At 47.5% G+C, this 19591-nt stretch overlaps 4 protein-coding genes and 1 pseudogene across 4 annotated transcripts; 3 read left to right on the top strand and 2 right to left on the bottom strand.

Moving 5' to 3' along the window:
• Nucleotides 1-513: 513 nt before the first annotated feature.
• Nucleotides 514-1883, top strand: LOC119358974 (annotated as a pseudogene).
• Nucleotides 1884-8420: 6537 nt separating this feature from the next.
• On the top strand, nucleotides 8421-9281 carry LOC119358972 (germin-like protein 1-2). Its single transcript, XM_037625340.1, has one exon. The coding sequence runs from the start codon at nucleotides 8482-8484 to the stop codon at nucleotides 9145-9147; it is 666 nt and encodes a 221-aa protein (XP_037481237.1). The 5' UTR covers nucleotides 8421-8481; the 3' UTR covers nucleotides 9148-9281.
• A 2152-nt stretch (nucleotides 9282-11433) lies between these two features.
• Nucleotides 11434-12335, top strand: LOC119358971. The gene has a single exon (XM_037625339.1). The coding sequence runs from the start codon at nucleotides 11434-11436 to the stop codon at nucleotides 12199-12201; it is 768 nt and encodes a 255-aa protein (XP_037481236.1). The 3' UTR covers nucleotides 12202-12335.
• Nucleotides 12336-13479: 1144 nt separating this feature from the next.
• On the bottom strand, nucleotides 13480-14300 carry LOC119358970 (RING-H2 finger protein ATL5-like). Its single transcript, XM_037625338.1, has one exon. It carries the CDS (start codon nucleotides 14074-14076, stop codon nucleotides 13585-13587), a length of 492 nt encoding a protein of 163 aa, XP_037481235.1. The 5' UTR covers nucleotides 14077-14300; the 3' UTR covers nucleotides 13480-13584.
• Nucleotides 14301-16789: 2489 nt separating this feature from the next.
• On the bottom strand, nucleotides 16790-19371 carry LOC119353306 (60S ribosomal protein L19-1-like). The gene is made up of 5 exons (XM_037619905.1): nucleotides 19205-19371; nucleotides 17867-17989; nucleotides 17467-17780; nucleotides 17131-17186; nucleotides 16790-17044 (listed from the first exon to the last, which is right to left on the bottom strand). The coding sequence occupies exons 1-5, from the start codon at nucleotides 19314-19316 to the stop codon at nucleotides 17020-17022; spliced, it is 630 nt and encodes a 209-aa protein (XP_037475802.1). The 5' UTR covers nucleotides 19317-19371; the 3' UTR covers nucleotides 16790-17019.
• Between the last annotated feature and the right edge of the window lie 220 nt (nucleotides 19372-19591).

Genomic DNA, 19591 nt, shown 5'->3' with positions numbered 1-19591 from the left:
ATCTTCGCTGTGCAAAATCATGAGTACATATTCTGACAGAAGCAATAGTCCACATCCGCATCTCCTGAGATAATGATGCGTATCTATCCACCGCTCCAAGTCGAGGATCATTGTTTTCATACATTATATGATGCGTATCTATCTACTACTCCAAGCCAAGGATCAGTGTTCTGATAAAGATAAAACCAAGAGATATTATATGATGCGTATCTATCTACACTACTCCAAGCCAAGGATCATTGTTCTCATAAACCAGAGACATTAAATGATGCATATCTATCTACTCCAAGCCATGGATCATTGTTCAGATAAACCATAGACATTAAATGATGTGTATCTATCTACTACTCCAATCCAAAGATCATTGTTTTGCTCAATCAGAGACATTAGATGATGTGTATGTAATACATGTATTGATGTAGTACGAAGATAAATGTTCTGATGTACGTCTATCTATAAGATGCGGCATCCAAGCGAAGGATCATTGTGCTAATCCAACCAGACACTTCAGCCATGTCGAGCGTATACGCTTGCATGTTGTTCTTATTCTTTGTCGTGCTAAATCCGGTGAGCCTCGCCGCCGGCACCACCAACAGCAGCGGTGCGGCTGGATTCAGCCTGCCCCTCGTGCCCCACTACCGCACTGAAGCTGGCATACTCGAGGAGCTCCTGCCGGAAGGTGATGCCGAGGGCGGCGTGAACATCACGTCCATACGCCCCAAGATGATCCCATTGACGGGGCCTGTCTACAGCGTCCACGTCGGCGTCGGCAGCGGCGAAACCCAGCACTTCTACAAAAGCTCGCGCTGGACCTCGTCCGCCCCCTGACGTGGATACGGTGCCGACCATGCATACCGGAGATGAAGCAGGAGGGCTCTATCTTCAACACCGCCGTCTCCCCTCATTACCACGCCATTGCATCCACGGACCATCGCTGCACGGCTCCGTACAAGTGCGGCAGCCGGGGCCGTTGCATCTTCGACGTCAAGTACCAGTACCACGGCTCAAGCGCGCAGGGCTTCCTTAGCACCGACAACTTCGTCTTCGACGGCAGCGGCCCCGGCAGCCCCATCAGCAGTGTGGACGGCCTTGTCTTCGGCTGCGCGCACTCCACGCACCAGTTCGGCAACCACGGCGTCTGGGCCGGCGTAATGAGCCTCGACAGGCACCCGACCTCCTTGATCCGGCAGCTCTCGGACCGCGGCCTCACCGCCTCGCGCTTCTCCTACTGCCTCGTCGGCAAGGAGCACGAGCACCTCCACCGGCGTGGCTTCCTCCGGTTCGGCGCCGACATCCCGGACCAATCGCACGCACGGAGCACGGCGCTGCTGCACCGGGAACTCGCCCAAGGAGGGGGCATGTACTACGTCCACCTCGTCGGCATCAGCCTGGGCGGGCGAAGGCTCACGGCGATCACGCCGGCGATGTTCGAACGCGACCCGCGCACCCTCCGCGGCGGGTGCACCATCGACGTTGGGACGGCGTACACCGTGCTGGCCCCGGCCGCGTACCATGTCCTGGCGGCCGAGGTCGTGGCGCACATGCAGAGCCGCGGGGTGCACCGCGCGCCCGGGCCGGTGCAGAATTTCGAGCTCTGCTTCCGCGGGGCATGTGACAGTATCCGCGCGCACTTCCCGAGCGTGACGCTCCACTTCTACCCGGAATCGGCCGCGCTCTTTATCAAGCCGGAGCTGCTGTTCATGGCAGTGACGCATCAGCATACCCACTACGCGTGTTTCACCGTCGCGTCGTACGCTGAGAGGTCAGTGATAGGCGCGGGGCATATGTTGGACACGCGCTTCACGTTTGACCTCCAACACGACCGGCTCTTCTTTGCTCCCGAGGATTGCCATCTAGACACTAGCGCAGTGGGGATGACCTAACTACATCCCTATATCATCGGTTTGTGCAAGACTTGTGTCAAAATAATGAATAAATGTCTTTTTACAATAATTCAGAGAGAAGAGAAACCGATTTATAGGGAAGTCGGAGGAAGGAGCTCCGGCCCACACAGGTTCTAATTGACAACACAAGACACATGACACCGTCGAGGTAAAGAAAGAGAGAAGAGTTCACATTAGAACCCTGAATTATCACCCAAGTCTAAGATACAACACTTGCCCTGTTTGGATTTATAGATTAGAGTTAGTTTGGGTTAGTTTGGACTCAACTAACCAAAATATATCCAAACAGGAGTGTTAGTTTGGGTTAGATGCATCTAACCCTTCCAAAAAATCTAACCCATCTAAGAGGTGTTTATTTGGGTTAGTTCTTCTCGGGACCACTAAAAACACATTTTTCTCTCGCTCTCCCCGCAGCAGATCCCTCCCCACTTTCTCAAAGCTTCTCGTCCTCTTCCTTCCTCCCTCTCGCACCATTCGTGAAGGCGCCTCGACGTATCCGCACTCTATCTAACCCTGCCATCCAAACACCTTTTTTGCTAGAGTTAGTTCAGGGTTAGAATCTAACTCTAACCTCCAACCGAGTTAGAGTATCCAAACAGGGTTGACTTTGAAACCATCTAATTCACAACCTCAAACTACCAAAACCGGACAAAAATCAATCTTTAGCGGTTTCAACCATGTTTTACTTGTTTTGACTAGTCAAATGCCTAGTCAACATCCAACCCAAACTCTAAAACCGTCTACTTTGCAACCTTAAACTTTTAAAACCGGACAAGAATCAACCCCAAACCGGTTTCGACCTTGTATTGACTTGTTTTGAGTAGTCAAATAACTAGTCACCATCCCTGGCATTTGACTTGTCAAAACAAATTAAAATAATCTATTTTACAACCTTGAATGTTTACACTTTTGAATATTTATAAATAGAAAAAACATTTTATTTATTTTTTGAACATTTTGGAAAATTTCAATGTTTCTTAACGATGTTTTTTTAAAATCTAGTATAGTTTATAAATTTATGAACATTATTTTAATCTTGCATTAGATTTTTTTTTTCTTATATCAGTATAAAAAACACTCACGAGAAGAGAAAACCGATTTACAGGGAAGTCGGAGCGAGGAGCTTCGGACCACACAGGCTCTAGTTGACAAAAAAACACATAACACCATCGAGCTAAAAAAGAAGAGAATAGTTCATATTACAACCATGAAGGCATCGTTTTGAAGCAAGTGTTGGCTGGAGGGGACAAGAGGAAGAGTGGTGTTTCAAGTTGCCCATTTATGGCGGCGGATCTCGACGGCGTGGCGCGGTGGAGACTCGGTGCCCGATGCGCGGAGATGGACTCGCGCAGGATGGTGGCGTTGTCTGGCGTCGTGGTGGCGTCGACGGCAGCTAGGCCGGGCAAGATAGATGCAACAGTACATCACTGTGGATGGATTGGTGGTAGGTGGATGTAGCGGCCTCATACTCGGCAGACGTCCTGGTTAAGGAGTGCGCCGGACTGGTAGGTGCCCCATATCCGGCAGGCGTCCTGGTTGGGACCTCAGATCTTAGATGTTAGGTTTGACTGCGAGGTCTGTTTGATACTAGGCCCAGACTATCAGCATCCCTTTATCAATTGGATAGGAGTAGCGACATTTTTGTTGCCTAGACGTTAGGCTTCAGTCTTACTGTTGTATGACTTTGTAAGGTCTTGTGTGAATAATCTTCTATATCTAAATAGAGACACCCCATTAGCTTATTTTCCTGGCTTCTCAGGAAGCCACATCACCCGAATTGCTATAGCCGTTGATACTGTAGAACCGAGAAGTCCGCAGCCGTCTGATCAGCAACTGGTGAAATTTACGAAGGCTTGCCACCGCTAAGTGACAATAACGCTTCGTTCCTTCTCTCTCATTCATTCTTTCTTCTCGACAGAACCGGACATACACAGCGCAACACACAAAAAAGAAAGGCATCGCTTGCAAGAACTCATCCCCGTTGCTTTCCTCAACCTAGCTCGCCGTGGCAGCACACAAACTACGAGGGCTCCCCAGGCGGACGAGGTCGCTCTCCCATGTGGTTCTCTCGATAGTGCGCCTGATCACTCCCCATGGCCGGATGACGCTCCCTCGCGTGGTTCTATCGACAGTGCATTTGGTCGTTCCCCATGGCCGGCCTAGCTCATTTTTTGATCTCCTTCGTTACTGGACAATACCGTGTGCGCTCTGGTGGAATGGGTTCGCGAGGAATAGAGAAACAAATTTTATGTTTAGAGTTGATGCAATCCATGGCCTAAATTGTTCAATACAGCAGGATTTGGTGGTAGTTGTGCGTCTATATATGTTCATCCATGCCTGTGCCGAAGCTTGAGGATGACCCAAACTGGGCTAGATAGAGGTTGCGGCCGCACGGTTCGTTGCTAGCCCATATCAAGCCCAATAGCCTTGCTACGTGTGACATCTTCTGGTACGTTGTTGGTTGTCCGTGCTAGCCCATGTAAAAGGCAGGCATGTAACTTGCTTAGTTTGGTCATGTTGTTAGCCCATCTAACGCATCGCATTAGGGGGGTGTTTGTTTCCGGGGACTTTTTTGTGTAGGGACTAAAAAAAGTCTCTTTTAGAGATTTTTTACCAAACGGGAGAGACTTTTTAGGGACTAAACTAGGCATTTGGGACTAAATGAAGAAGACTCTCAAGGAGAGTCTTTTTGGAACTTTTTGGGACTTTTCCAACAATGCCCCTTCATGTACCCATTGGCCCGCCACCCTATAGTGTTGTTTGATTGTTATTTTTCTATATACTAGGGGCAACATGGTCATTTAATAACCTCTAGGAAGGGACTAGGGACTTTTTAGTCTCTGGAAACAAACAGGGAGGGACTTTTTAGGGACTAGAGACTTTTTAGTTGGGACTAGAAAAAGTCCTAGGACTAGAGAACCAAACACCACCTAGGTCTCTGAGGCTTCATCTCTCTCTTCCGCTCATCGCCGCCGCTCTGTCTTCTACTCGCCGCCGACGCTTTCTCTTCTACTCGCCAGTCGCCACCATGAAACGGCAGCCACCACTACACATGAAACAGCAGGATTCAACGCGGATCATTACTCGGCCCTCCATTACCCCGCCGCTCTCTCTTCCGCTTGACGTTGCCTTTCTCTTTAAAAAGACGTCCTCAAGCACGCACAATTCCTCGCGTCCTCTTCGTCTCTAGCCCTCCACTCCGGTAGGTGGACGCTCCCTATTTTTAACCATCGTCATTCTTTCTGATTCATGCACTTATGCTTTTTGAATTGCCTGCTTGCGCTCTGGATCCACAGGTGCTTGGCTCATTGAAGAAAAAAATCACACAACCTCTCTTGGTCCCCATATTATTTCCTGATATGTATGTGGTCCATAAGATATGTTGTATTCATTTCTTTCAATGCTAGAGTTTAATCTATCATATGCAGTTTTTTTGAAGATGGGGCAGACAGAATAGTAGTTCATTTGACCTGAAACAGTACCTCTGCCTACCAGATTAACTGACCAGAAAGAGGCCAGGGGTAAGATTATAATATTTGTTTGCATGCTATTGTAGAGTATCATGGAATTCAACATGGATTTCCACAAGTTGTGGCAACTTAGATTAGCAAACCACTTTTACTCTATAAGAAGACTATTTGGCATTCCATGATAGCATAGAGACACAACCGAATACTATCTCCTTCTGAGTAAAAAATGATTATGCCCTTCAAGTGTTACTTCACTAGGTTAATGTTTCATGCAATCCATCACTTGGGGTTTCTGCCTATGGATCTGTCAGTATCATATACAAGAGGTATATATGGGTTGCTATCGTCAAGCATGCATGCAAGCAGCAAAGAACCACACTTCTATTTAAATTTATATACTGTTGCTTAAATTGTAATCCATTCTAACTATTATTTGTACTACTTCAGGATGATCATATGCATGTATATAGATTCAGCTTATGCAACTATAAATGGGTTGAATTGCATTAGTATGAAACTGAGCAAATCTGAATTGTGAAGTATATATGCGCTTCTATCCACTTTATTGGGATGATTATGTAGATTTTACTATAATTGTTGTCAATATATACTATTTTCCTATTACATGTGCAAATAGTACAAAAATAAAGACAGACCATATCAAAATTTTGAATGAAATTGCTTCCAAAATATTGATTACATCGATATGATAAAAAAATTGTCAAAATGTTGCAGCAAGCCTTAAGGCATAGCAAGTATATGTTTGCTTTCACAATGTCAACATTTATCATTGCACCGGCTCTCATCCAGAATATCCCGCAGCAACGCGCGGGGTACCACCTAGTTAATAAAGTGGTTGCATGCATCGTCCAGATGCAGAGGCCGGGGATCCTCCTTCATTTAAAAGAAAATCTTAAATAGTTCATTCTCATCAAATTTAATTCTCTCAACATGCGGCTTTCCACCTCACCAAGTGTGTCATGTCAACATTCACTAGCACTATTTTGCAACCCCATGCAAACCACATGCATACTTGTACTAGTCAAATGCCTAGTCAACATCCAACAAAAAACTTCATAACCGTCTACTTTACAAACTTAAACTTTCAAAAACCAGACAAGAATCAACCCTGAACCATATTTAACCTTGTTTTTTAGTAGTCAAATGCCTAGTCAGCATCCCTGGCATTTGACTAGTCAAAACAAGTCAAAATTGTCATACTTCACAACCTCAAACTTCCAGAACTGGACAAGAATCAATCCTGAACCGATTCCAACCGTCTTTTTAACTTATTTCGACTAGTCAAATTGCCTAGTCAGCATCCAGGGTTGTATCTTAAACATTGCGGCAATTCAAAATTGTAATATGAACTTCTCTCAAAAAAAGGAAGAAAAAGTAACAACTCATCCATAGCGAGTAAATCTTGTTTGCCTCTCTTTGCCATTAGATATCGCCTATCTGCATAGCACGAACGACAGATGGGCCGGTCCATTTCGACGCTCGGGGACATGTTCTTGACGCGTTTTTGGGATAATTTTTATTTTTCTGTTTCTTCTATGAGCTTTTTCCAGTCTTTTTTCTTTTGGTTTTTTTCTTTCATTTCCTTTTGTTTTCTTTCTAAAATCTTTTCAGGTACACATACATTGTTCAAAATTCTAGAATATGCTTCCAAGTTTGTGAACAATTTTTAAAATGCACGAACATTTTCATTTTGAGAACATTTCTCAAAGTCACAAATATGTTTTCAAAATTTGTGAACATTTTAAACCATTTTTAATACATTATTTTCTAAAAGTGTACTTTTTTGCAATTTCAGTATTTTCTAAAGCCAATTTTTTAAAAATTGTGAACATTTAAAAAAAGTGTGGATATTCCAAGCACATTTGGAATGAGGTAAAGGCTTTGCTTGGGTTGACATAGACGCCTGGAGTAACTTCAACTTCATCATAGAATGGTGGCTATCCACGGACAATGCGGGGAAGGGCATGACATCTCTCCATATGCTACTCTCATGGAAAATTTGGAATGAGAGAAACAGTAGGGTATTTAGAAAACTTTCCTCCGTGCCAACCGCGTTCACTAGTAAGGTAAAGATTGAGGCTAATCTTTGGGGTTTGACCCGAGCTAAGAATTTGAGATATTTGGCGCCGCGATAGTAGTCTTATTGTCCCTGGCCGTTTACCGGTCACTTTTGCAAAGCTTTTGTCTGCTTTCAGAAAAACTGCAAATCGAAGAGGTCCCGAAGAACAGAACCAGGGAACAAGAGTAATGACATGAAGCATACATAGATAGCGCGAGCCGCTAGCCAACCTATGGTTGTGGTTAGGAGGACAGTGGTATTTTCAACCCATCAAAGTTCAAGTCCTAGACTCGACACTGATGCTCGCACTATTTCTGTATTTGTTCAGGCATTTCGACAATGTGCCTTCAGTGGGAGGATGTCAATTTCAAGATGATGTGTCGGCTCGGTCTTTCAAAGATGCTCATAGGTGTAGATTGTGCGTGCGTACGTTCATAGAGGTGAGTATATATGCGTATGTATGAGCTTTTGCGTGTGTACTGTGTTAAAAAGAATAGCCGAGCTCAAAGTCGGAATTGGTTGGGCAGTACTACCGAACAGCGCAGTTCCTGTAGCTAGCGCACCACAAATGGAAGCAGCAGAGGTCGCAGCAGCTTGAACCGAAGAGCACCGCACCCATGCGCGGATGGGCATTTTCTCAGCTAGGTGAGGTGCGCGCGCGTCCAGCTATTTGGTACACACAAACACCAGAACCCGTCGCTGCCGGAAATCCGACTCCCATCCGAGGCCAAATGGTGCCGTAATCTCAACAGCGACAGCCCCTTCTCACCGGCTGTCATGCACGCATTTTACGACCCAGTAAACCGCCGGCAACGGCCTCCGTCAATCGGTGGCATCCTCGTCAACTCCACCCGTGCAATGCAATGGCGCTTGCGCTCGCGCTCGCGCTCTATTTATAGTGAACGAACCGCGGGACAATGGCACCACCAAGAACACACTGCGATTCCACGGAAGCAAACACCAGGCGAGCAGTTTGTCGTGCAAGCTGCGAACGAGCCTGCGATCGATACTTCCGTAGGGCTGATCGATGGCATCGGCTAGCTCAGTGGTGCTGCTGTTGATCGCGGCGGCCCTCACCGCGGCGGCGCCGGGCGTGCTCTCGGACCCGCCGCCGCTGCAGGACTTCTGCGTGGCCGACCTGAAGGCCGCCACGGCGGTGGACGGGTTCCCCTGCAAGGCGGCGTCGACGGTGGCGGACGACGACTTCTTCTCCGACGCCATGGTGGCCGCGCCCCGCACCGACACCAACCCCTTCGGCGTCAACTCCACGCGCGCCACCGTGTCGGCCTTTCCGGGCCTCAACACGCTGGGGCTGTCCATCACGCGCACCGACCTCGCCCCGGGCGGGCTAAACCCGCCGCACTCGCACCCGCGCGGCTCCGAGCTCGTGCTGGTGCTCAAGGGCGAGGTCATGGTCGGGTTCACGTCGGCCGCGAACCGGCTATACTCCAAGGTCGTGAAGAAGAACGAGCTCTACGTCGTGCCCCGCGGCCTGCAGCACTTCCAGCTCAACGTCGGCAAGGGGGACGCCGTGTTCATGGCCATGTTCGACGCCCAGTCGCCCGGCCTGGTCACGCCCACCCTCGGGCTCTTCGCCACCAAGCCGGCCATGCCCATGGAGGTGCTCACCAAGACCTTCCTCGCGGGCGAAGACGAAGTCAGCGCCATGAAATCGAAATTCGCCGGCTTCTGATCGTGAAACACAAGTGCTCTTGTAGCAGTTCAGCTGCTAAATTGATTTTTTTGCGTGTGTGTGTGTGTGAGTATTCGTTCGTTTTCTATCAAATAATAACAATTGTATTGATATTGTATTATACTCCCTCTGTCCTGTGATATTATAAGATGTTTATTATACTTGTTCGCTCTTGTGCCTGTTACTTCATCCGATGCATAAAAAGTACCACAGTTTTAAATTGAGATTAAACTAAACTTAGTTCAAAACTGCAAAACTTATTTTGGATTGATGGGAGTAGCTATAAACAAATGTAAGACATAGAATAAAAAATAGCTATAAATTAACCTATAATAAAAAAACAGAATTTATGTTTATATTTTTGTCATACATGAACGATATTAGACCTATCAGCAAACGAATGGTGAGTACTCTCTCTGTAAACAAATGTAAGACGTTTGATAGAATACTTATTTTATAGCGCCTATAGACATTCTGACTATAGTGAAACTATTTATTGATGAAATAATGATGAAGATAGTTATGTAGCAGCCTTGTACGTAACCTGGCCATGGGCAACCCGGCCCAGATGGCTTGACCCGACCCGGCCAAAAATCCTAGGCGAGGCCAGGCTTTTGCATGCCATTGGGCCGGGCTCGGGCCTAGAAATTGAGTCCGACAGATAGATAGGGTCAGGTTTGGGCTTGCGTAAAAACAGATTTCAACCGTGGTCGGGTTGGGCCGACCAGGCCATGTCAGGAGTTTTCAGGCTCGGGCCCAATTTATTAGGCCTGGCGGTCGGGCTAGGCCGGGCTCAGGTGTAGGTTTTCAGCACCGGGCTTTTTTCGGCCCAGCCCAGCCCGACATATGGCCAGGTATACTTGTATGTGCTAAAATTGGATCACCAATTTAATTACATGAGATGATATATCGGTGATTGCTGCAGGAATTGGTTCAATATAATTCAATGTGGTTGTAAGGAACATTTTGAATAATAATATGAAAAGTAAGGCTAAAAATGTATATTTATTGCATTTGACTATTATGTAGTTGTAAAATATTTATTTTAAGAAGTTAGTTCAAAAAAATGACAAAAATACATATGTACAGAGGGATGTATACTACATTTTAGTAAGTTCTACAGTTAAATAGTTTTTATGTGAGCTACATAAAAAATCGTAAAATTGTAGCACACGTATCATTCACAAAAGGTTCATATGGATGTATACTACATTTTCATCATGAATTTAAAGCACATGTAAAAAAAATCACGACTAAAAATATATGTAAACAATTTTTTCAAAAAAAAAGCTTAAAATTCTTACACATGTAGATACAAATGTATACCACTTTTTCTCCGGATAGGGATGTATACTACATCGACGACATCTGGAAAACAGAACGTGTGTTGGGTTCATAGGTTGTGGATGGCAGGTATGGTTTTCTTGTTCGGCGTCTTCAACAGCAATGGCTTCACTTTTGATGAGCCACCTTGAAGGTCCAGAAAACTGCATATCATCGATGGAGCCGCGTCAAGCTCGAGTGAGGAGGTGATTCATCATTCTTTTCTTCGGTGGCTGCTGTGGTGGTGCCGGAGGCAGGTGACGAACGTTGGTGTCAAGCTCAGAAATGTTCTAGTATTTTTTTCAGTTGTGTCATTTCCGTCCTTACGTGACTTGTACTTTGTTCTTTATGATATGAATGAAACACGTATTACCATAAAAAAGTTTCATGATAAAATATATTTTAATATGAGCTATAAAAAGATCATGAATTTCCAGCACATTATAGGCTCAAATCTACTATAGGACTCCATGATTTTTGTTGTGTATCTCGCATAAAGCGCATTTCATTATGGAAATTTACATAAACTGAATATAAATCTCTGTGCATATGTGTACTTTTTTCATAATTTTTAAAACTTAAGGGTTTGTTTTCTATTTTGCAAAATTTAGGGCTCCATATAGCCCAGGAGCCCAAAATCCTCGCCCCCTCAAAAAGGTAAACTGTGCAAATTCCAAAGGGTCTCACTTTACGGGCCCAACTGACCCAAGGCCCAAACCGTTCAGTGCATTCTAGACAACCAGGGGAGTTCCTCGGTCGGTCTCTGGTCGACTCGTCTCTTCCACCTCATTCTCGATCCTCCCGAACTCGCCACGTGTCGAGCCGTCTCCCTCCCACCTCGTCCTCCCGCTCCGGCAACTCTCTCGACGCTCCCAGCGCGAGCATCCTGCTATAAGAATCGCCGCCGCACAGGCGCCATGACCAAAGAACGAAACGGGGGAAGAAAAACAGTACACGAGCACGATGGCCACGGCACGAGCACTCCGTCTCTTCGCCTCAGGCTCGCCAGCGACCCGGCGCGGCCTGCCCGGCGCGCACGGCCGCGCGCTGTCCGCATTGTCATCGCAAGCCAGCGGCGCGGGCGATCCCGCGGTCCACTCCGGCGACCATCCGAGCGACGACTACGCCGAGGGGCCCCCAAAGTTCTCCGGCGCGGAGGAGGCCATCGAGGGCAAAGGCCAAGACAAGCATCCGCCGTCGTCCGCGACGACGCGGCCGACGGAGGGGTATGCCAAGGAGCATCGCGTCCCGCCGTTCACCCCCTCGGGGAAGCTCGGGTCGCAGGAGCTGGCGGACCCGGCGGCCGGGTCCACGTTCACGCAGAAGCGCCGCTGGTCCTCCAATTCCAAGCCAGCCGGCAGCGACCCGCTCGGCGACGCGACGCCCGGGGACGAGGAGGCCGCGGCGCGGAAGGTGCGGGAGGAGGACCGGGAGTACTACCGCACGCACAAGCCGTCGGCGCTGGCCGAGGTGGAGTTCGCGGACACGAGGAAGCCGGTGACGCGCGCCACGGACGGCGGCGCCGAGGACCGGCTCGAGCAGGACGTGCCGGGGACCATGGTAGAGGACACCGCGGACGCGTCGCTGGCCCGCGCCGAGGCCATGTTCCGCGAGGCGGCCTCGCGCGGCAACCCCGCGTGGCCGCACTCCCGCGCGCTCGCGGCCATGCTGGCCCGGCAAGGCGGGGAGGGCGGCGATGGCGCCGGGGACGCCGCGCCCTGGGGAAGCTAAGCTGATTCCTGTCTCGCTCGCGTGACCGTGGCGCGCGCGCGCGCACGTCACTGACACTACTTTTAAGGATAGTAGTGGAGTGTAAAATAGGTCGCCACGTTCGTGTAAAATAGAAGCCTGATAGTGCCACTGAATAAAGGGTGCCAGCGAATGTAAATATGTTGGCTTGATGTTAATTTCTCTTTGCAACTGCAAATTTGTATACGCTCCGGGTCATGGCCCATCGCCCATCTCGACTCGTAGTTCACAACTGCGCCTTTGTTCTATGCTATTTCATCGCCATGGTGGTACATAATTAACCTGCTGTAAAAAAAACATCGACCTAAGGTCAGCTTCAGCTTTCAGGGTGGTTTGCTGCCTTCACTCTTCTGAACCAACTTGAAAAGATTTGCTGCCTTCACTCTTCTGAACCAACTTGAAAAGAAAAGGGTATGGCTCTAGAGTTCAAACGTTCGCCTGGAGAACTCTTAGAAAAGCAGAGTGAAGTGGATGAGCAACAACAGTGCGGGAGCAGCTGAACCCACAAGACACATGGTCTTCTCCAAACACTTCGCATATGAGCAGCAGGAATAGAAGTGAAATCACCGTTACAAGAAGAAGCTCTTGCTCTACAAACAGCCGCTCAGATCGGTACAACTCTGACAGACAATGAAATCACATTCTACGTTGACAATCAAGTCTTGGCTCAAGCTGCAGCTTCCGGGAACGTACACAACAGCCCTGGACATTGGCAGATCGGGCAGTCTGGCTACATTTCAAGTTCAGGTTTATCATATCAACAGATAATGGAGCTCACAACTGTGAGTCTACAGCAGATCTTGCTCCTGCAAGTCTGCATCCAGATATGACTTGTAGCCGTTATAGTTTCCATTCAGAGGATCTATGCCCAATGCTTTTAAAGCTAGGTAATCTACAGATGAACGACTGTAAAATTACTCATGCACATTCCTCTCAATGTTCTTTTCTTATCATCATTCCTCTCAATGTTAATGATACACTTTGTCCAAAAAAAACATAGCAACCGTAGCGAGTACAATGAGACACAAACTAACCATATACTCCCTCCGTCCGAAAACGGAGGGAGTACTTGCATTTTGCTAAAACGACCAAATGTACGTGTCATATCTGTGCTGTGCTGTGCTGAAAGAAGTACCAACTGATGGATCAACTATACACATGTCAAGCAAGAGAAATATATGTGCCTTGGGTGAGCAGGACAGAGCAAAGCGCTGCGGCCGGATATGCGAATATGCCCCAGAACAGAGACAAACGCCCGAGCTGGCTTCGAACGACGTCTATCTACGTCTACAATTCTTCTACATGCACACGCACGTTATCGACCATGCGGACCACGGCCGTCGCTCCTCCTCGCCTTGGTTGTGCTCACTCGGGCGAGGCCACGGCGGCGCGGCAGAGGGGACACGTCGAGCTGAGCCGGAGCCACGCCGCGATGCACGCCTCGTGGAACCCGTGGCCGCACCCCGGCAGCAGCCGCCCGGCCTCCCGCTCCCCGAACTCCGAGAGGCACACCGCGCACTCCTCCGGCGCGCCCCGATGGCCCTCCTCGCCGCGCACGAACGCCGGGAGCTGTGACACCGGCGGTGCTGCGCGGTGGAGGGGCCGGGGGACAACGACGACGCGGACCGGGGTGGCCGAGTCGACCCGTGCGCCGGGCGCGTTCGCGGCGACCACCTCCTTGTTGTACACCCAGACGAAGCGCCCCGCGAGGTAGAGGAAGAGGAGCACCGTGCCGGCGGCCGTCAGGCCCGTCGTGCCGGCGCCGGAGAGGGTCACGCCGACTTGCTGCCACGACGGGCCGGCCGGAGCGGGGGCGGGGGCGGAGGCTGGAGCAATGCCGTCCATGTCCGGTGACATGGCAGAGCGAGATCGTACGAGGTGGCCAGATGGGTCCGGGTTTTAAATGGGCATGAAGTGCACTGCTCTGTCTCGTCTACCGGCGGTACTCCAAGACATCGTTTGCGTTTACGTTGTGCCGTCATGTTCCTTCGGATAGGTTTGGTGACAGCGCGGGGCAATCACGTTTTGGCCGTGCAGCATTCTGCCTGATTCGGAAGTCCCACATGATCCAAGGAAGCGGAAAGAGAAGGATTCAGACTCCAGTACATCTCTCGACGTTTCAAACCAATGGTAGGATATAGGCAAGAACCCCCTTTTTAATTCAGAAATCTAATATATGTACTTTTTGGCTTCTACTAAATAGAGAAATTGCATTGTACTTCCTCCGTCCCATAATGTAAGACGTTCTTACATTATGAGACGGAAGGAGTACATCTTTCACTTTTTTATTTTGGTATCGATTTTGATACATATAAAATAAACTCAAAGCAATTAGATTTCTCACTCACCTATGACCAAATACACTCCCGTCTTTGTTGTATATATTTCATATAGGACGCGTCTAGCAGATGGCTGTTGGCTCGCTAGCGCTCAAGAGTGGCCGACCGAAAAAGAAAATATTTTACCTCCCTAATCTATAAATGGAAATAGTTGGCCCCTCTAATTCATATTAGGAAAAATGAACAAATATGAACATGTGTGAACAGAAAAAGTAAGAAATAATTGGAAAGCACCCACGTAAACAGGTGTGAAGGCATTTAATTTGGGTTCTCAAAATTTTAAAAAAACATTACTTTCAAACTGCGCATCGAAATTAAGATCCGTTCTCATTGTTGGAACCCTCGCGACGTGCTCTTCGAAACTAGATCCTGTATGGGTATATTTTGACGAATTTTTTTTTGTGCAATTTTGGCCCCGTTTCGTGCAACCGCCAGCCGTCGATGTGCAACTACCTGACAGTGGATGTGCAACTTTTCTCTTACCCTATAAACGTGCAGTTTTCAACGATGATACCTCCATTCCCGAACTACCTTTAGTGAGATGTGCAACTTTGTCAGTTACCCAGACCAACTGCATAGTACTTGATGTGCAACTTGCCCCTTCCCGTGGATGTGCTTTCACTGTTTGCTGCATCGGTCAACAGCCTAACAGTAGATGTGCAACTTCGGATATTGCCACGGTCAACTATCTAACAGTGATGTGCAACTTTCTCTTGTACCCTCCGTGGAAGTTTCCCTGCTAGCACCAAGCCCAAACTACCTTTCAAGTGAGGTACGCAACCTTAGAGCCCCGTTTATATGCATATTTTCACTACCATCATTAATATGCAACGTTTCATTACCCTCATAAATGTCAAATTTTCATCATTCAATTATCCTTGCTTGTGAGATTTGCAACTTCGTATGCTGCCCTCGACAACTACTTAGTAGACTATGTGCAATTTCGTTTGTGACCCCCGCCAACTAAAAATACACATCCACAAGTAAGAAGGGGAGGGACTTACACATTGACTAATAGGCAGTTGGCTTGAACAATAGACTAAGTTGCACATATCCTTGATAGGGAAGGGGGGTAGGGAGGGGGGTTGCACATTGACTACTAAGTAGTCGGCCGAGGCAGTAGACTAGTTGCACATCAAAGTTGTCAGGTTACAACCTCATAGGAAGTTGAATCATGCAGCTTAATAAAATTGGTTTTGAAAAAAATTGCACAATGTAGTACTAAAATTACACCATATAGCATCAAAGTTGGCATCAAAAAACTTCATACGAGCAATGTGAGCGCGAGTCGTCATCTGGTCAACTTAGTATGACTACTTAGTATGACTGTGTTGCGCAACTTATCAATGGTCATATCCAATTAAGAACTACTCCCTCTGTTTCAAATTACTCGTCGCAGAAATGGACGTATCTAGAACTAGAGTATATCTAGATACATCCATACCTGCGACAAGTAATTCGAAACGGAGGAAGTACTATATGTGCAATTACAACTACTAAGGATGCCAACGGAAAAATTGACTAGCAAAAATTAGATCAACTTAAACAAAAACATCATCTAGCCAAATTATATCGTCGTGTTGTGCAACTTTCCAATGATTGTATTGGACTTGAGCTACTACCATAACCAACTTTGTACACACTATGTTATACGAAAGCCCTCGTCTTCGAGCTCCACATATCTTTGACGAAAGTCCTAGTTGGAGCAGAAACCTTGGGCTCTCTAGTGCGAGCCCAGCCACGCCACCTACACCTTCTCCGTGTGGTGGTGTACGGCCGCCCCTGTGGACGTCGTTGATTGTGGAGGAGACAGCCAGGTTCCCGTGGTGCGACACCGTGACCCAGTCTAGATGAGGGGAGCTCGTGCTTGGGCTCGTCCCCATCGTGCTGGAGGGAATGGAGGGACGAGTAGCGGATGGCCCGTCGCCGAGGAGCTCAGGGTCGAGCAAGAGGAGAAGACCAGCATGTTGTGCAGTCATGCCATATAATCATGGATTACGACTCACTTTCAGTCCAAACATTGAGTGGACTATGGAGGCTCTACATTTATTTAAACCCATAATTTGACAGATCCTCAACCGATGGCTAAAGATGATAGATCTTGAAGCAACAAGGATCAGCTTTCCTCGATAAATAAACTATAAATCTACAGATGATAGATCTTGAAGCGGGTGGGTCCAGAATTACACGACGAATTAATCATTAGAGCACGTAAATTTGCACGCACAGAATGTTAGGTTCAAAAGCATAATATAATACCATGAACCCAAATGGTTTAACAAACTCTGCATAAGCATCTCTGATTGAAACATCCAACAGAACAAACACGATATGATATTTAAGGTATCTGACACGCTGACACAAACAAGATATTGCACAGAAAACAGTTCTGAACTTCTGATGTTCCAAAATTAGGCTAACCCTTGATATTACCAGAAAGATAAAGCTTCTTATCAGACCTTCACTTCTTGGCCTTCTTAGGTGCACTGTAAACACAATACAAATCGGAGAAGGTAAGATAAACCGAAGAAAACACATCAACTATGTGGAGAAATTTTTTGGAGGTACTTACGCTGCTGCCTGAGCGGGAGCTGCAGCCGCTGGTGCTGGTGCATGATCTCTCGGGCCCTGTTTGCCAGATAGTACAAGTCAGCCAAATTGTGCTAACAACAAAATCACTGCTGTACAACAGTAGTAGCAAAATCAATCATGTATGATAGCACTATATTCAACTTCAACATCCAGCTCTTAACAGTCTGTTAAGAGAGATCAACATGCAAATGCCACCCCTATATAGTAAGGCCCACTTTGATGGAGTACGAGATGTGTAAACAATTAAACATCTTGTATTTCAGACAGAATACAATGCAGGACCTCATTCACAGGCAAAATGAAAACATCATCTTACCTGAGCCAATCTCTCCTCCCTCCTGGCAATCTTCCTCTCCCTGCTTGCCTTGCTCTTGGCGCGCTTGGCCTCAAACTGGTCAGAGAGGGTCTTCTCTCTTGCCTTCTCAGCCTTGGACTTGTGGATACTCTCCATGAGGACCCTCTTGTTCTTGAACATGTTACCCTTGACCTTCAGGTACATGTCATGGTACATGTGCTTGTCGATCTTCTTGGCCTCACGGTACTTGCGCAGAAGGCGCCTCAGGACACGCATCCTCCGCATCCACAGGATCTTGGTGGGGAGCCTAGCCTCCCTGGTACCCCTACGCTTACCTGTGCAGAGAGCAGAATCACAGGTTACAACACAAATATCTACAATAACAAATACTATCATGCCAGTTAAAGCTGCAGCTACTAACCATATCCAGAGTGACGGCCCTTCTGCTTGGCCTCATGTGCCCTCCTTGCACGAGACCTGGAGTGGATCTTCTGAGGCTTCCTGATGATGAAACCATCCTTCACCAGCTTCCGGATGTTCTGCCCTGCAAGTATTAATCCAACAATAAATCACAGTTATGCTCAGTTATGAATCAATAGAAACATCATAATGCAGAATGAAGAGCTCCAATGGATTGAAACAACAGTACAGGTACAAATTACACACAAATAAGAGTTAAAACAAACACAAGAACAGCCTATTATAAACAAACATAAAACAGAAGAATGTATGCGATTGCAATACACTGACAATTAAGTGCATGTGAACTACGTGTTTATTAATACAAACCAAGGAACATCATAAGGAGCTAGGTCCACAAGATTAACATTCACAAAATGAAGCAACAATTAAACCTTAATAGACAAGACTGCTGGTACATGAATTACAAAGGTAAAGGAACACCTAAAGCAGCTACTCTGTCACCGGAAGAACATTTAAGTGGAGTTATCATGGTTTAGGCTAACAGAGCAACCTGTTTCAGTATAATTAACAATGGTGTATTGGGTTAAGGCACATGAAGATAAATGAACACTGAAACCAGCTAGGTAAAGGAACATCAGAACAAGCAACTCTCTTAGCTTCAGCAGTAGAATAACTTTAGGAGGTTAGGCTAATGGAGAACATGTTCCTGATGACTCAACTTGTTCTATGGACAGGTTAGTAGGCTTTACAAGTGCAAGCAGGATTTCTAAAACCTGGTTCGAACTCTTGCTGTACATGTTTTGCAGTTTACCAGTGCCCCGTAGAGGAAACCTATTCATCACAAGAAGACACCCCCATACACTGCCCCATATACATGGTACCAATATGGATTCATAATATCAAATTCAGCAATTTACGCATACAAGCCAGTGAATTTAAAACTAAATACACTGCAAGATGCGTAAACTACGCAACATATGTTGAGAGCATGCGTGTAGGCTCAATCTAGACGAAGCACCTACATGAATCGCCGATTCATCCGCTATCTGAAACGCCGTCAAAGTGGCACATCACAGCCACATAGCTATCACGGCAGCTCAGCACAAAATCAAACCCATAGAGCGGTCAGCCACATGATGTTTCGTCTAAATACTCAGCTACCCGAAGAACACGAGGCCGTTCATCCGATCTATGAGAAGGAGCAGCACAAGCAAGCAGCGCTCTACCCGCCTCGAACGACCTAAACCTCGCGGGTCGCCGCCTCGGCCACAGATCTACGAAACACGCGAGATTTATCGAGCCGCGCGACGAGCGAGGGAGAGGGGGAGGCGCTTACGGGAGTTGGCCATGGAGATCTCGTTGACCTCATTGGGGTCGAGCCAGACCTTGCCCTTGCCGCACTTGAGGACGCTCGAGGCCAGGCGCTTCTGCAGCTTCAGCGACACCATCTTCGCCGCCGCTCTCCTCCTCCTCCGGTCTGGTTGTGGCGCAAGGGTTTGGGGAATGCGGCGCTGGCGGCGCCTTATAGCTCCGGGGGGATTAGGGTTTCCCTGGCGCGCGAGTTGGGCCGGGCCTTTGCTGTAGGGCTCGCTTCGCTCTGCCGCCTGGGCCTACGGCCGGTTGTAGTTGGTTGGCCCGTTCAGTCAGAGAGGAGGATATCAGCGGTGTCCGACTTTTCTTTGCTGTGAAACCACGTGTCTCTAGAGAAACTTGTGAAGGATAA

Source organism: Triticum dicoccoides, chromosome 2A (assembly GCF_002162155.2).
Source record: "Triticum dicoccoides isolate Atlit2015 ecotype Zavitan chromosome 2A, WEW_v2.0, whole genome shotgun sequence".
Lineage (NCBI taxonomy): Eukaryota > Viridiplantae > Streptophyta > Magnoliopsida > Poales > Poaceae > Triticum > Triticum dicoccoides.
This window is presented reverse-complemented; position numbering and strand designations above follow the sequence as displayed.

Coding starts and splice junctions, on each gene's coding strand:
- LOC119358970 (XM_037625338.1), bottom strand. CDS start 14,076: ATGTCACCGGACATGGACGGCATTGCTCCAGCCTCCGCCCCCGCCCCC.
- LOC119358971 (XM_037625339.1), top strand. CDS start 11,434: ATGGCCACGGCACGAGCACTCCGTCTCTTCGCCTCAGGCTCGCCAGCG.
- LOC119353306 (XM_037619905.1), bottom strand. CDS start 19,316: ATGGTGTCGCTGAAGCTGCAGAAGCGCCTGGCCTCGAGCGTCCTCAAG. Junction 17,990..19,204: donor GATCTCCATGGCCAACTCCC/GTAAGCGCCTCC, acceptor TAATACTTGCAG/GGCAGAACATCCGGAAGCTG. Junction 17,187..17,466: donor GGGAGGAGAGATTGGCTCAG/GTAAGATGATGT, acceptor TCTGGCAAACAG/GGCCCGAGAGATCATGCACC.
- LOC119358972 (XM_037625340.1), top strand. CDS start 8,482: ATGGCATCGGCTAGCTCAGTGGTGCTGCTGTTGATCGCGGCGGCCCTC.